The sequence below is a fragment of the Molossus molossus genome, unplaced genomic scaffold (genome assembly GCF_014108415.1).
Source record: "Molossus molossus isolate mMolMol1 unplaced genomic scaffold, mMolMol1.p scaffold_m16_p_1, whole genome shotgun sequence".
NCBI classification, from domain to species: domain Eukaryota; kingdom Metazoa; phylum Chordata; class Mammalia; order Chiroptera; family Molossidae; genus Molossus; species Molossus molossus.
In genome coordinates this window covers 38,111,992-38,129,976 of record NW_023425344.1, presented here as the reverse complement: position 1 = coordinate 38,129,976, position 17,985 = coordinate 38,111,992, and the positions used below count along the sequence as shown (strand labels likewise).

Sequence of the window (17,985 nt, the reverse complement as noted above, 5' to 3'; positions counted from 1 at the left end):
TAAGAACAGGATATTAAGTTCTCTGAAGCACAGCATCAAAGAAAGCTGAACGTTTACCTCTAACAAACACATAAATGGAACTGCTCAAGCCGCCCTCGTTGGTGCACGTGTAATTGCCAGTACTGGTGGCCTCTGCTTTCTCCGTGATCCATTCATTGTGTGTTTTCTCACTCAGCCGACCCAGGATCTCAAAAGTCCATTTGACAAATCCCGGATCGGTGCATAGCAGCCTAATCTCGTCGCCAACACTGACTATTAACTCTGATTTTGCTGGATGGATGGATGGTGGAGACAGTTCCCCTGGACTCACAGATGGTGGAGAAGAGCCTGCCAAGAAAAACGAGAATCGTGTTGAGTATGATCTTTTTCCTTGGCGAAATAAAGCCTTTCTTCCAATATTGATTTCCATCTTCTGTGTACAATAAAAATAGGACAAAGCTGCCCTGCTATTTATAGTCAGAAAGAGTTCTGTTTAAAGTTTCTTAAGTTCGCCTAGAAAATTAAGTTATTTTCTGCAACCCGCAATTAATCCTGAGGGTCACACTTGGTGTTACGAGCTGAGACTTGCTGGATGCCACGGCCTTCTCTGGGTTAAACATACAGCTGGATCAAGTTTCCTTTCTGAATATGGGCCACTGCAGTGATACTAACACGCTGACACCCAGCTTAAAAACAAAATCCCACTCTAGGGAAAAATGATCGGCCTGTCACTCTTTTGGCAAAGTGCACGTGACCGTGACATAGCTTGGTTTTTTCTTAAAGTTTGGGAATTCAGTGATTTCTATGTAGTTCTCCTTATATAACAATAGTCATCAAAAGGAGAATGATTTATAAGTTTCAAACAATAAGGCAGAAAATAAAAATCCCATTTTAAAGATCAGACACGAGATGCTTCATGGCAAATGTTGGGTGGGGGCCTGATCAACCTAATGCCTAGACAGGTTTCCTAGGTAGGAACGTAGTTTATGGAGACTTCAGACTCTGAATATGAAAGTTGAATCTTAGAAAATTCACAGCAGTCAATTCACTCATTCATTCATGCCTCTGTTGCAGAAATACAAATACCTGTTCAGTAATTATAATCTTATGATTTGCAGAAGCACCTTCGGAGGTGCTGGGAGCAAGTCCATGTAAGTGTGACGTGTGGTCCTGACTCTAGAGCTTCAGCACACTGCTCGAGTGTCAAAATAAGTGAGACGTTGCTACCAGCTTTGGGTTTAAGCTGGAGAAAAAGTAAGAGGTGGGCTGGACCCTGACACTATCAAGAAGAGGCGGAAGAGAACACAGCCTGGATGGAAATCGGGTTCCTTGTGGAGATCATGTGAGGTAAGACTAAGCAGGTGTGTGGAGGAAACGGCTTGTGTGCAGAGTCCATGTGCCCCCTCCACACACATACAAGGCTGCAGACAAGAATTGACCTGAGTTCTGGAGGAGGAGTAAAAGCCATGCAAGCTGGGTGGAGAAAGGGGCTGGTGGAAGGCAAAGGAAGCCATACCAGGAGACTCCCTGCAAGTTCCGGATGGCTGGGGCGGGGAGATGGACACACAGGAGGAAAGGCACAGGCACAGAAGAGGCAAGAGACCTGCTCCCAGGCGCTGCCTGGGCGGTAGATGGGCTTCTCCCCTCACAACCTGAGATTCAGATGGTGGAGGCAGAGCAACAATGTATACAGTTCAGAGACTGGAATCGGATTATCAAGGGGAAAGATTTGCAGGAAAAAGAGAAACACACTGAGTACCAGTTAAGAGGGTGTAGGAAAGAGTCAAGAGAGACTTAAAAAGAAAAGGCCCCAGAAAGAAAGGGGAAAGGCAAAAGATTCAAGGAAGACAACAGATCAGAGGTTTCAAAGAAAGGTGGGTGGGTCTGAGGGCAGATGCTGAACAAGATTAAAGGGGGTGAATATGAACAAAAGTCCCCAAATTTGGTTAGAAAGAGACCACAGGAAATCCAACAGTACAAATCAGTTGAGTGGGAATTTGTTTGCTCCAAGGTTAAAGGCTGTAAGTGTAGACCTGTCCTTGAAGAGCTATAGCAAGAGGAAGCAGAAAAACAGATCTCTAGTCAAAGACTGAAATGGAAGGAAATCAAAGACCTGTGGACATTTGAAGGTAAAAGAAAGAGTCTAGACTAAATGTGCTCTAAAGGGCTGAAATCATCCCATTTATAGATGACCAGTCTCAAGTCCAGTTTGTTACCCAGACAAATATTTTATCAGGGTGCTTTTCAACCATCACATCAATTGTACCTCTAAAATGTCACGAAAAATACACCCCAGATCAGAAGACACTTAGCAGCCTTGACTCGTAGACGATAACAATGGGGTCAATTATAATCATCAAATGTTATTAAGCACCAACAACTGCTATAGTGAGTCGATCTGTACCCAGTAGTCTCAGCATCTAAATGGAATAGCCAGAATATGGAAAGGAAGTGGTTGGGATTATTTTCAAAGTCATCCAGAGTATTAAATAATAAAAATGGGCACAGCAATAGAGACACTATTACTTATTTATCCCCTTTAAAATGGGAGTAGTTCCAAGTGATTAAGAGTGACGTTGACAGTAAATTCAATTCAAAACATCTTAAAGAATTTATATCTCAAGTATTCCAATCAAGTCAATTTCTCATGATTGGATCTTAAGGACATATGTAAATACTGCACTCCAGGCAAATAAATATTGCTGACTTCCGGAAACCTACTATGCCAGTGTAGGCAAGGCCTGGCTGTGTGACTTAAGGCAGGACATTTGACCTCTCTGTGTCCAAGTTCTCACGTCTGAAAAATGATGTTAAAAATACCTTTATTTCATGGGAGCTCTTATGGGAGTCGAATGTAGTAAATACATGCAAGGAGTTTAACTCAGGACTGAGCAGTTTCTGAATGAATGCTAGCTATTACAGAGAAGCAGTAAAGCATACTAGGCAAGAAGTTGGTCCTTGAATTAAGACTGTCTAGATTTGCATCCTGGCTCTGCCATTTACTAAGTATGTAATCCTTAGGCAAGTTACTAATCAATTCTTCCTCCTTTTTCTCACCTGTAAAGTAGGGACAGCAGTAGCACCTATATTCATAAGGCTGCTATGTAGAGCATCAGGACTGTGCCTGGGCACATAGAAAACATGTAAATAATAGTCAACACAATTATTCTAAAAACTGAACCTCTTAATACCCCTCCAATCAGTCCTGACTTACTTCCTATGGATGTGCCTGGCTCCATCATTTCCCAAATGGGTCCCGCCTTATGTCTCCCTTGCTTGGCAGCAAGTCCCAGCAACCTTTCCTTCAAAATCTCTACCACACATCCTTTCTACGCCTGCGTCCCCACCCCAGATTAGCCAGTCACTGACCACCTCACAGTGGAGATCACATCCTCTCCTAACAGGTCTCCACGCCTCCAGCCTCTGCTCACCCCGCCCCAACTCATCCTACTTCATAACCTTGAAATTCATCAGCTGAAAACACCACCTTTTTAACAACCCCACTCCCTGTCACAAAACCCTAACAGAGACAGCAGCTAACACTGACCTCAGGTACAGCTTACAAAGCACTTTCATGAAATTCATTTCTAGCTGTTCCCTCCGGATCCAAGCTGCCTCTCTAATAAGACAGACCCTTAGGCCGTCTGGCTAAGGAGCCTGCAAATACTCTTACTCCTTGGCATGCTCATTTCTCTGCCCCTGCCCCAGGACACACCCACTCTATGGGTTCCCTCCCGGTCAAGTGGAAAGCCCAGTCTTCCTGGATGTTGTTCCCACCAACATCAACCATGTGGTTTGTACAGATGCTCAGTAGTGATCTTCATCCAGATCTTACCTTCTTTACCTACTCCAAGGTCTTAGAGGCCTCAGAGTAAGAATTATAAATTGTACTTTTTCCCCCTAGCATTGTCCTGAGAACACTCGCTTCTGTCCCTGAACATATAAAGGACCGAGGAGGGACAGGTCCTAAACACCAGTCCCTATAACAGATGTCAACAGTCCACTGACCTAGACCCAGCAGAGCACAAAAGTCCACTCTGCCCCTTTACTAAGCAAAGGAAGTGGCTGAATTCATCCAATGAAACTCCCTGGACACCTGCAAAAAAGGAGCCTCTAAGTTGAGATCACTAGTTTATGCTTTACTCCTAGGGTTTTAAAAAATAAATTTTTAAAATCATTACCACCAGAAGAATTCATGGTTTTATTTTCAAAATAAATTATTCATAAATTCAACCCTCAAACTCACACTATTAAAATGCAATAGAGCTTATATTAGAGAGGGACTGTTACTTATTCTCTTTTCCAAACTATCTTGAATGTTTTTATAATGTTCTCACAATAAAAAAAAAAAAAGTCCTGGCTGGTTAGAGCATCGGCCCGTGGACCAGAGAGACCAGGGTTCGGGTCCCACTAAGGGCATATACCTCAGTTGCAGTTTGTCCTCGGCCACGGTTGGGGTCGTTTGGGTGGCAACCAGTTGATGTGTCTCTCTCACATCAATGTTTCTCTCTGTCTCTTCCTCCTTCTCTCCCTCCTGCTCTATCTGAAAATAAATGCAAAAATGTCCTCAGGTGAGGATAAAAAAAAAGACTATGGAGATTCATGTTAAAAGATGTGTGTGTGTACACATATGCTTACCTTCCTACTGTTATTATATTCAAAATCCAATACCAATAAAGCATTCCAACTGAGTTTTTAAATTGCTCTGGAATTATACACACTTTGAAATGTGTCTGGTATACAGCAAGTTCTCAACAGATGTTTGCTGAATTGGGTTTTATCTACATCAGAAATCTTTGCATTAGAATGTACTTCCCTAATTATGTTTGACTAAGGCTAATATTAAAAGTTGTTTTCTGTTCCCTGAACACATGTCAATTAATGAGCCAACCCCCCTGCCCCCAAAAAACACCATTCTGGAGACCAACTACTTCAGTCAATAATGGCCCTGAGCTAGGAACTCCAGAAATGATTCAGACAATACGCAGATACCTTGCTCAGTGCTGAACCTAGAAGACAGTCCTAGTACTCAAAGAGCAAAAACAAAGCCGAAATGGGGCACTTGTGAACAGTCAACAATGTAAGATCTTATGCCAACACACCCTCCAGAACCTCTTTCACAGTATAAAATTCAATCATACCCAAAAGAAGTGAAAGCAGGAATGCAAACAAGTATTTTGCACACGCACGGTTATAGCACCATTATCTACAACAGCCAAAAGGAGAAACAACCCGATGTCCACTGACAGATGAATGGATAAACAAGGTATAGGCATACACCAGAATATTATTCAGCCAACAAAAAAAGGGGGCATTAAATTCTGACATATGCTACAAGATGAACAGACTTTGAAAATAATATGCTAACTGAAATAAGCCAGACACACAAGGACAAATGTATGATTCCACCTATACGAAGTACCTAGAATAGGCAAATTCATAGAAACAAAGTAGAACAGAGGTTACCAGGAGCAAGGAGGGGGGAGGCACAGACCGTTACTATTCAGTGGGCACCAAGTTTCTGTTTGGGGTGACAAAGAAAAAGTTCTGGAAGTGCATAGTGATGACAGTTACACAACACTGTGAATGTACTTAATGGCACTGACTTGGACACACACAAAAAATGGTACTTTTCATATTATGTATATTTTACCATAATTTAAAAAATAAATAAATTTTAAATCAACAGTTCTTCAAGGCCCCGGTGAAGACCTTCTCAGCTCTCCTGGCTTTCTCACCGGACCACTCTGACCTCCAGTATTAGCCTCTGTGAGCCCCTGAACTTTGTTTGTCATTATTTTTATTTGTTCCACGCAGCTGCGACTGGGAGCATGAATGGCATCTTCGTCCCATCTCTCTGTCACCTTATACAACGTAGGCATTTCTAGTAGAAGCTCTTTTAACCCTCTGGGCTCAATAACCTAAGAGTCTTAAACCACACTGGCTACTACTGTCCTGGAGACTTTGAATGCTCAAGGCCATAAGGTTCTTCTCTCAAACATCTTTGCCTTTCTACTCACATTATCTGAGTCATTAGGTTTTATTCTCAAACCTGTTTGTAGAAACTGGACTTGACACTGTTTTATATGTAAATTAAGTACACGTTATGAAAACTGATGAAATATGAGTGTGTGAATTGAGAAGAGCTGGTGATTCTCTGATAACTCAGAAACACTTCATAGGGTGACTCAACTAAAAAGAAGACTCCTGTCAATTAAACGTGAGTAAAACAGGAGAGGATCATGGCAGGGTCTCCAATTCTCAAATACGGGGGGTCTGCATTCCGATGGTTTGACAAGCACTACATTTACAGAAACTGCACTCAGAAATTGCAGACCTTGCCTTCTGGGTGTGGTGTATGGTGAGAAGCTCAGACCGCCTATCAGTCAACCCAAACTCGAAGTCAACCAGAACGCGAAAGGTTTTGCTTCTCCATCAAAAAGAACGTAGCTGTCCACCTGTCTTTTCTTAAGTGAAAATAAAATATTCAAGGTATGCCTGTTTTTTTTGTGTGAACTGCTGCTTAAAAGACAAAGTGAGAGTCCAGACTGGGCTTCTAATTGTCTGTCGAAGGTTCTCTGACCTGCGTGAGTGGGAGCCACCTGCTCGAGCACGGGTGCTCCCCAGCCACCTTCAGTAGTGGCTGGCCCATGTCAACCGCCACTGTATTCTAGAGTCTCAGCAACCCACCTAAGGTCTTCATACCCTGCACAAATGTCTAAGGCTGCAAAGACTGATTTACAGCTGAGGTTAAAAGTAAGGAAGTCATTTCAAAATCTTTTGCCCTTTGAACACAAATATAAGGAATCGAGCAAAATAATGGCGGGCAGGAAAACCCACATAGAGAGGCCTACTCTAGTTTTGGGGAAGTAGGGCAGGAACTGTGACTAAGGCAGAGCTGAAAACTCCATTGGAGTTCAACTACTCTTAGGTTTGTGTACTGTTTAACCACAATTTGTAATAAAGAAAAGCTAATGATTTGTATATCCTACTCTTTCTGACATACTTTTATATCCCCACAGGAATAAACTGGATAAAAAGCAAGATGGAAGGATCCTCGTAATTGCCCACAACACCCATGAGGCTTTCAAACAAGTAGATGATACTGGAAATAGAATAAAGCTGGGGGAAGGAGGATTATGAGCTCAGTGAAAACTACTCAAGTCCTAAAAAGTGCTCTTGCCCAGTGGCAGGGAGACTGCAAATCCACTCTGGATCACCCACACAAACTGAAGGAAGCCATGCAATGGAGGACCCCAGAAAGCCCCACGCCACTGGTGAGGCCATGCCACTAGAGCCATTCAAGTCTGTCATTTCAACACGCATCTATTACGGTGCTGAGCTAGATGCTGATGGGGAGCTCAGCCTTGTGCAGAAGACAAATCCAATGCAAATGGAATAAAAACATTGAAAGCTGACAGGTCCTTGGGACTCAAAGGGAGCAGCTATTATTCTGCCTTAAAGGACCTTCAAGAGCTCCAGGGGGAGTGGCCGCGAGAGCGGAGCCTGGAAGATCTGTGTTGGCATGGGTCCGGTTTGTTTGTGTCATCAAGGAAGGGAGAGGCAAAGGTAGTCCTCAGAGTGTGAAGGTGCACATGATTCAGGGAAGGCTCTTACCATAAGGGCCCTCCCAAACTGCCAGCTCTCAGAAGGACCCTGCCTCCCAACTGTGAGCTCTCAGAATCCACGGAAAGTATCCATCTCTAGCCTCAAAGCCTCACAGGACACCTGAATACAGAGCATGCTCAGTAAGAGCACACTATGGGGATGACTACACACAGGAAATGTGCGGGTACAGGACAGGTGATGATAGTTTGGGACATCATCCTACAGAGCATGCTTCTTGGATCTAGAATGTTTTCTTGGAGGTCAGTTTCACTCAGTGACAAATAATTTTAAGCCTGGCTGGTGTGGCTCAGTGACTGAACGTCGCCCATGGACTAAGAGGTCCCGGTTCAATTTCCGCAGGGCAGGTGCCCGGTTGTGGGTTTGATCCCCAGTAGGAGGTATACAGGAGGCAACTGATCGATGTTTTCCTCTCACATTAATGTTTCTCTCCCTCCTTTCCTCTGTCTCTCTCTCAAAAAAAAAATCTATAAAAACATATTTTAAAAAATAATAACTTTAAATATTCTTTTATACTATATAGCATAAAATAGAAAGTAAAATCAAATGCATTTTTCGAGGAAAAAAACATGAGCTTACAAAGAAACTGCATTACCTTACAACTACATACTCCCAAACACAGTGCCCAAATCCTGACCTGAAAAGTACCTCTGTGGACAAGTTTAAGAATAGTACTAAATGGATCACATGAAGCCGGATTCATAATTCCGCTATTTCCAGGGGCTTCTGGGTAAGAGAGAGTTCAGGTATATCTTTACTCTTGCAATACAGACATTAAAGTGCTTATCTGGGTATAACTCATTATTAAAATCCACTCAAACCATAAGTAACTGACATGATTTCCTCACTGTATTTTAATTTTAAGTCCCACAGCAATACTCTCATGATGGGGCCTGGAAGGAGCAACTCCTTGGTACAATGCAAATTTGTATTTAGCTTTTGAAAAGGAAAGAAGTATTTTATTTGCATGCCAGGTCTTGTGAGCACATTAGGTACAAATGTGCTCATACAGATTTTGATCATACAAAATCTGTTTCAATACTGGAGACAGTCTAGGGTTTCAAGCAATAGCAATACACCACTGAAGATAAAATGATGTGCCATTTGAAAGTCGGTTTAAAAAAAAAAAATCACAAAATCACAAAGACTTCACTGCAGAACAGTTTATTTGAAAAAGCAGCTCCTTAAGTACATTTCAGTGTTGGTCTGAAAATTATGAACTAATTGACAGGAGGGAAGCAAAGGACAGAGAATCGAAAGCGGGAGCACTACTCATTAGTGGCAGAGAGGGGTGGCTCAGTAACAATGCAAGCACTTCTGGGACGGGTCCGCATTGATGAAATGGTCATTGAGCTCCTGTCACGTGGCCTGGGTGGCACTGCCACCGGGAATACAGAGCTGGGACTCCAGCCCAGTGGGGAAGAAAGGCCGGTGGATAACTACCGCACAACGAAATGAGCACAGGCAACAAGGGAAACAGGTGGGCAGGAAGAGGGGTCAGGAAAGGATTCCTACAGCTTGAATCAGAAAATGTGTGTGACCTGGCCAGGCTTGGGGCAGAGGGAGAGAAAGGTCTATTAGATGGGAGGACACCAGAGCTAACGTCATAGTCCCAATGTCATGCAGAATCACTACAGCACAGAGGTGAGGGGCCAGGGAGGGACTGCGGGCAGGACTACTGAAGCACCTCCTCTGTCAGGGTAAGGGGGTGCACTATCTGATGGGGATCTGTTGATGTATGTTTTGGGGAGCCCTCTGGAAGCAGTGAAGGACAGTACTGACAGACTAATGTAGAGGCAGGACAGCTAGGACGACTACATCCAGACAAGAGCTGATGACAGCATAAGCCACCTGTGGTGGGAACTGAGAGGAGAGATGGTGTTTACTAGGTGAGTAGGGGGCCTTGGGATAGGCTGGATTTGGGCAGTGAAGAAGCAAGAGGAAGGAGAAAACATATCCCTGTTTTGGGCTTATGTGATGGGGAGATGAAAGCCAACAGATTGGAGAAGGAATTTCGAGGCATGTGGACCAGCGGAAGGCAGCCGGAAGGTCCTGGAAATTGCTGGGGGTGGTGTGCTGGGCAGGTCAGGGCCACAGACATACTCACAGAGGGCGGCAACGGGGGCTGCCCATGAAGTCCCTCAGGGAGGGAGTGAAGAGTACAACGGACAAAGGGGCAGAGACGGGAAAGACATGGCCCAGGGTGGCTGGAGTAGGGTAGAGATGGCAGTGACTGAGAGACAGAAATTCCAGATTAGATGGTACAGAGGGCCTTCCAAATGGACTACAGAATCTGAAGTCATGGCAGTAGGCAGGGGAGCAGACACGGACAGAGAACCAGCACCAAAGTCTTCAGCACACAGGATTGGTCACTACCGGTAGTGAGGAGGGACAGTCATGAAACTGACATCTCCCACTCACATCCCTGGTTGCACACTGAAACTGCCAACCACAGCAGAATCTCTGATGGTACTGCAGTCGTGGACGTGGAAGAAGAGGAGTTTGACTGCCTGTGCTGTTGGGGACAGCAACCTTGGGGCCAGTTGTGGCATTGAGGGGGAGGGAGGAGGAGCAGGAGGGACTCCTGGAGTCAGTGAGCAAGAAGGCAGTGGCTAATTGCAGTGTGGAAGACACGGGTGGTGCACACAGGGGACTCGGATGAGGAGCTGGGAAATGAACATCCACAGAGGCAGGCAGCCAGGGAGAACAATAAAGAAGAAAGGAATGGGAGGCAGGGACAGAGAGAGAAGTGACTAGCAGAGAAGACTGCTAAGCAGGTCTGCCGGAAGCTAGGGGCTGATGAATGTGGTCATAAGGTGCATGACCCTATATGGCTCAAAGGCACCCACGGCAGGGTGAAAATACCCTCTTTCTTTGAAACTACTCTTTTCAGCGAAACACGAGTGGCACAAAGGAGCCAGCGGAACCACATTTCCATGGACACGTGAGGAAGAGTGGGTTTACCAGGCTCCCTGGTGCTAGAAAGGGACGTCCCATGGCAAATGGGGTGCCCTCCTTAGGGGAGGCAGGGTCAGGCTGTGCCACCCCCACCCCACCTTCTCGCCTGCTCACCTTTCTGTGGGTTTTCAGCCTGGGTGGATTCACCTGTGGTTTGGGCCCTTCCTGCCTCTGCTATTGAGAGTGGCTTCCTCCTGGAGGCCAAGTCAGCCCCTCTATTTTCTGCCTTAACCACATGGACAAACCCTACACTAATAAATCACCTGTGTTGATCACACCTTTCCTGTAGCATTTGCATTTTCTGCTTTTCTGGTGGTTACTGTGATCCCTGGGCAAATCGTGCAGACTTTGTGCTCCGCTGTAAAGCATCTCCCCCACCCAGATCCCCCCACAGTGCCCCACTGGGGGCTTCTCTGTAGTTAACCTCAAGGTCTTCCTCACACTGGTTCCCAACTGGCAAGCATGCCACCTGGTGGCAAGAGGACGCCCTCAGGCTGCTTTGCCTTTTGAAAAGCACACCCAAGTTCAAGGGGGTGTTCAAAAGTTCTACAGGCTCCTAAGGAAACCCGCCCCCTCCCCCCCATCCCCCACCCCCAGGAAACATTAAAAGGTCTGCACAGCAAAACTTCAAGCTTCCAATCAGTGTCTTTGAAAGATGTGACATCTGGCAAAGCTTTCCTCAGGGTGGAGGAGAAAAAATATAGTGATCGTTTGGTGCCTGCTAAGATACCTAATATTTGTACACTTTAGGTGAAATGTATAACTCAATGTTTTTGCTCTTAAGCAGTTAGTGAAAGATGTAAGGAAAGAAATGTAATGATGGGGACAGAGAGGTTCGGGATTGTAAATCTGGGGCAAGTCATGTAGGTTCTCTAGGCCCGTCTCCCATTCTGAAGAACTATATAGAGGCCAGTAAAAGCTGTCAAAAGAGCTAAGATTTAAGGATCTATAATCAAACACTTAGGCCACAAAAGGGTCAGGATAAAGCCCCTTATAAAGATTTAGTGGTTGGACATAAAAAGTACTCAACTATCTGTGGTGAGAATTAATAGCAGTAATTCTTTTATGATACAAATAATGTAACTATTCACTTATTATTTTATCTTTACTGTTGAAAGTATTGCAAATGTTACCCCCTTTATACCTTTCACCTATTTGTTTTAAAACTATTCTTTGAACATAGAATTAGAATAAGGGCCTAAACATACCCTGTCTTTTATATCTTATAAAGTGAGCAAGTGTGGAGATACATGTCTCATTCAACACTAAAAAGACCCCTCTTGGTACATTATCTTGCAAAATTTCTCCCAGGTATGTACACATCGCCAGCAGCAAAGGCATTCATAGGGCTACTAAATATATTTCCTACTCACTCATCCTAAGAAAAATACAACCCCATGTTTGAGGAAGCAGGACTTCCCCTTTTGATCTCAGCCAAAGATATGTACAGACAGGAAACCTTTATCTGCCATTATGATGTCGGTCTTTGGGGAGTCAGATAAGGTCTGGATTTGACAAGCACAATATATTAGGATCCATCCCTGCAGCAAAGAGGAACTTTCTCGTTTCCAGTGGGTTTTTCCCAATAGCCCAGAACAGGTCCCTGTTGTAAATATGTAGGTTTCCATGTTTTGAGTTCCGGAAAGCACTTATGAAACCTGAACCAGATGAAAAGCACTAATTCAAATCTAATAAACACCAGAACAAGACCCTCACCATCTGTGAAGTTCGAGCTGCAGGTGTGGGAGCTCTTGATTTCTTTCAATGTTAACTTCCTTAACTTACAGAAGAACTAAAGAACAAGGCAAAAAGGTAAGATGAGCATGACCAAGGTCAGCTATACTAGTCCAAGGTCAGCTTTCCCCTAAGACCTACTCCATACACCCAGGAGGAGCTTGGGATGTGCACGTCTCACCTCCAAGCAGACCCTCCTGGCTGCATACTCGAAACCAGGGCTACTGCCAGATCCTCACAAGGTTCTGCAGAAGGACCTGTCAGGTGCACAGTGCCTTCGCGTTAGCACTGTCCTGCACACGTGTGGAGAGTGTGGGCAGCGCTCCAATACTAACTAATCGCCCTACCATTTCCTCCTACCAGGAAACTGAAAATGCCTCAAAATGTCAATTCCCAGGCTCAAGAGCGAAAATAGGGCTGTGCTCGCAGGAAATGAGGTTGTGCTAGTGGCAGGTGAAAACTTTAAGAAGTAACAATACGTGACTCCATAAGCTCAAGTTCTAATTCTATAGCATCTCATTCTAATGACATCAAACAAAATACCAGTAAAGTTAGGACTGGCTGGTCAACATTTACATACACAGTAAATATATGCCAACTAGCCATTTAATTTTTTTTTCATATGGTAAAATACATATACCATAATGTCTACCATTTTTAATTGTATAGTTAAGTGGCATTAAGTACATTCATGATATTGTGCAACCATGACTACTATATATCTCCAGAGATTCTTCATCAGCCCAACTTGAAATTGCCCATTCAGCAATAACTCCCCATTCTGCCACCACCACCACCACTGTCCCCCAACCCCTGGCAACCACTGACTTAGTCTAGGAATCTGACTACTCTAGGGTTCTCATACAAATGGAACCACACAATATTTGTCCTTTTGTGTCTTGCTTACTTAACTCAGAATAATATCTCCAACGTTCCTCCGTAGCCTGTGTCAGGACTTTCTTTAAAAAGCTGAATAATATCCCATTGTATGTAGATACCATATATTTGTTCATCCATTCATTGTGACCTTTGGGTTATTCGTCTGAGGCATTTTTTAAACCCTGTCTTCAAATGTGATCCACACTTCTGAAAGACCTCTCTGATTTTCTAGCTCTGGAAAATGCTAGGAATTACACTTGGCTTAAATAGATATTTAAGCTAATTCTCACCATAATGGTAAATCAATACATTGCACTAGTGGGCATACTCTAAATCCTGCTTTTAATGGACTTGTCAGATAAGGGAGATTGGGTCTCCCCCTCCATTCCATGAAGACAACAGACAGAACTATTTTTTCCTTCTGCTTCCACTTTTAAAATGTCATTTTATAGCCACAAGGGAGTTTATACCAAAGAAAGTAAAAACAAAAGTATTAATAATAATCATTTGAAAAGGAATTTCATCTGAGGCCGTTGCCAGAGAAAAGGTTACCAGCACTGATAACCGTCTAGCAGACAGACCTCAATCAGCAGGGGCAAAACAGTTTAGCTGCAGCTCTGGATAACAAGCCAAGGCAAAGTCCCTGTCTCCCCTTTTCACAGAATAGGTAGAAACATAAAGGAGTACCCTTCTATTTATTTGCCTTTGTGCTACCTGACCACAGAGGAGGTTCCGCTTTTTGGGTGCTAGAGAGTGCCAATTTCCAGGAAGGCCAAGGGTGAGTTTTAGGGTCTGAGTTGAATTTAAAGGACTGGGATTAAGACTGAGAAGCTTGAGAAGAGTGAGAAGCTCAGAGTGTCCCTCTCAGGAGGGGGCCCCAACCAAGAAGGGAGAAGGCTACATTGGATGGAGGGCAGAAGAAGAAAAACATTCTGGTTGGCCTCAATGTTCTCACAAAATACAACACTGAGTCTCCTTGAGATGGGTCTTCAGGGGATATGTTAGCAACTTACTTTCAAAATGGTTCAGAAAAAATAATATGTATATACATAGACAAAGTAAATGTGGCAAAATGTTAACAATCCGTGAGTCTAGGTGAAGGGTCTCCTGGAGATCTCTGTACTCCTTTTGCAACTTTTGTAACTTTATTGAGCAGTAAAGTCTAGAGGCGAGCTCAGAGACTGGAGATGATGGTGCTGCTAAAGCAGCGGGAACATAGAAAAGAAGGTGTGGGGTTTGGAGCCAGATAACCATGGATTCCAATCCAAGCTATGTGAGCCTTTGGGGAAGTTACTTGACCTCTCCAAGCCTCAATTTTGACATCTATAAATTAGGGGAACATATTTCAGGATTCTTACGTCATCTCTAAATCCTTCAGGTAGCCTGCACTCAATACATGGTCCTGTTCCTACTACTGCTGTAATTACTGTACTTGACAGCAACCGCAATGGATAAGAGAGCACCAGAGAAAGCATCCGAGTAGGCACACTGGGACCAGGATGCACAGGAAGGCCGAGAGGTGGAAGGGGATGTGGAATGAACTGAAACTATGAGGGGAAATGGCTTCTAATAGAGATAAATACAATAAAGGACATAGGCACCAAAACATAAAATTATAGTTATTCATGCCTTCAAATACTCCTGGCCAGCTTAGCGGATTATAGCTATTCTCACACTGAGTAAGAAACTGTGTTCATGACTCTAGTTCCCACACTTACTGTGTTTATTACATTCACCTACTTTAACAGAAGTTTGCAAAAGGTATAAAAGACTATGTTGAACCTCAAATGTAAAAAACAAACAGAAAAAACTCACAATAATCAACTTATTTAACAAATGTCTATCAAAAGCTCCCATAAATATGTCAGTATCTTTACCCTCTAGGTCTTGAGATCCCTATCTTTAAAAAAAAATTGAGTCCTCTCTCTCAATATGTGTATTTTTATAAATTACACTTATGTTATTGGCAATCCTTTGGCAGGGCTTACTTAGTGTCTTACTTGAGACAAATGCTCCACCTTGAAGCTGTTGCCTCTGGAAGGCCAACCCCACGTTTTCCCCTTCTAGAATAGGAATGCAGAACTCAAGCCTTATCCAAGCCAAAACAAACTGACTACAGTAAGGCAAAGACGTACACCTGTTCTTCTATCAGTCTTGGAAGTGGGTGGGAGAATGTGACGCCCCAACATCAACTTTGTGAGCAAAGCAGGCATCTCTTCTTGGAAGCCCCGAGGGTAGAGGGGACAACAGTCATGTCCCTGAAATCTTCCCAGGTGCCACCTTGACCACTCTGGCTGCTGGCTCCTGGTCCATGTATTATGAATATCTCCAAGGTCAGAGGCTTTCTCTCTTTCCTCATATCCTTGGAATAATAATACTCAAAAACTTCTCTGGGGGTGTCCCAGAGGCCAGACACCAAATTAGAACCAAGTTTGAGATTCTGCTGCCACTGTGCAAGGGACTTGCCTTTCCGGTGGTGGAATTACACGGCGGTGGCAACTGCTCCTAGAAGCAAAACTCATTAGGTGATACCTCTATCAAAATCGCATACATTAACCAGCCCCAAAATCTAGGGATAAAGATGGGACTGCCCCCATCCTCATTATTCATTCATTCATCTAAAAACATTTCCTGAGCCCTGGCCAGTTTGGCTCGTCGGCCTGCGGTCCGGAGAGACCCGCGTTCGGTTCCCACTAAGGGCACGTACTTCAGTTGCGGTTTGTCCCCGGCCCTGGTTGGTTGTGCGGGTGGCAGCCATTCGATGTGTCCCTTCACGTCGATGTTTCTCTCTCTCTCTCCCTTCCTCTCTCTCCCTCCCATTCTATCTGTACAAAAAATGGAAAAATATCCTTGGGTGAGGATAAAAACAAAAAAAAAACAAAAAACATTTCCTGAATGCTTGCTGTGTGCTGGGCCCTGGCCTGCAGTGAACAAGGCAAGGTCTCTCCCCCACATGGGATGTATATTTGGTTCCACCACCCAGAAACAAACTAATAATTATATAATTACAATGTGATGAGTACAAAGTCGTGCACTGTACAAGGAGAGCTGACCTGACCCAGCCTGGGGGGTGGAAAGGAAACATAAGGAAACACATAAGAAGCTGGGATCAGAAGTGCAGGAGACCAGGGGGAACAGGGTGCTCTGGAAGTGCTGGATGGAGCAGGACACCTTTAAGGAGTAAGAAAGCACTGAGAGCAAAGTGGAGATCAAAAGGACACGCTGGAGGCCCGGAATTGGATCTGCATGCACAAATTTGATTCCGAGAGCACTGGGTTTTAATGAGAAGGAGTCTCAGTCCTACTTGTCCTTTCTCAATACCACCTCTCGAGCAGCCTTCCTGTCCCCTCTCCCAGGCACACACACGTTTTCTGTATTGTCCCACGGTACTGCAACTGTCTGTTTTCCTGTCTGGACTAACTGAAACTCTATCTATAATCTTCTTAGTGCAACAGAAGGAGAACTGAGAGTTTTACCCTTGTCTGACACTCAAGAGACCACAAGAGCTTTAACTTTCTTTTTCCCTAATTTTTTTAAACTATGTTTTTACTGATTTTTTTAGAGAAAGAGGAAGGGAGAGAGCAATAGAAACATCGGTGTGAAAGAGAAACATCGACCGGCTGCCTCCTGCACAACCCCTACTGGGGATCCAGTCTGCAACCCAGGCACTGCCCTGACCAGGGATCGAACCGGGACCTCTCAGTCCGTGGGATGATGCTCAGTCCACTGAGCCACACTGGCCAGGCAAAAGTTTTAACTTTTTAACTATCACGGCCCACTGATTTTACATGCTAGACCAGTGGTTCTCAAACTTTAGCCTGTCCCAGAAAAGCCTGGAGAGCTAAAATGGATTGCTGGGTCCTGCGCCAGAATTTCCCATTTCGGTAGCTCTGGGGCGGGGAGGGAGAGAGTTTCTACTAGTCCCAGGTGATGCCGCTGCTGTTGCTGCTGGTCCAGACCCCACAGGGAGAACCAGGAACTCCCCTCACCCACAAGACAGGCAGCTGTCAGAAGAAACCCACGGCATTAGTGCCTCAAAGAAAAAAATTTTCTTACCAGTATCTGTATCTTGGAACTCAAAGCGAACCTGCAGAAACAGATTGTCTTGAGTGAGCAAATCTGCCTGGCTTTTACACCTAGAAATCGGCCTCGCACTGTGTCCCCCTGACAAGCTTTGGCAGCCACTCGGGCACAGATTTCTCAAATCCCCAAGCTTTAGAAGTGGGAAATGTTGCAAAATTCACCAGTTACAGTGACAGGACTCCAGAAGAGTGACACTGGGTGGCAAAGACAACTTCTGTAGCACATCAGACCTCAATCTGGTACACGACTCTGAGGGCCCAGAGCCCACGTCCGCAACCCATGCTAACCGAGTGAGGGCCTCGGAGTCCCATTTGAAGTGGGTGAGACACAGAGAAAACAGCACAGGCCTCTCCTAGACAGTGGTGCTCGTGCTCAGAGCCCTATCAAATACCATCCCATTCACCAATTTCCTAAACTGCTAATCAGATAATTGCAGCAACCGTTAATTCTACAGCCACTCCACATTTGAATAAACAAAATAAAAAATAATTAGACCCAAACAATCACAATGGTCTAAAAGCCCACTAATGGACAAAATTAGTTTATTCAAATTTGTTGCAACATTCATCAGAACGCTTGTTGGTCAATTTGCTTAATGACTGTTCACTTTTCCCTTAATTTTTCTTGGGTGACATTCACTTAGAGAAATACATTAAGCCTGCTACCTTCTGCAAAGAATGCCTAATGACCAGCCCCATGTTTTAGATGATGTCTTCAATCTCTTTG

At 44.3% G+C, this 17,985-nt stretch overlaps 1 protein-coding gene across 1 annotated transcript in view; it reads right to left on the bottom strand.

Annotated features, from left to right (window-relative positions):
• Positions 1-17,985, bottom strand: part of KIT (KIT proto-oncogene, receptor tyrosine kinase) — an 81,230-nt gene that overhangs the window by 46,173 nt on the left and 17,072 nt on the right. The window contains exon 2 of the mRNA XM_036239734.1: positions 58-327. Coding sequence (XP_036095627.1) covers positions 58-327 — 270 coding nt within the window. The remainder of the gene's footprint in view (positions 1-57; positions 328-17,985) is intronic.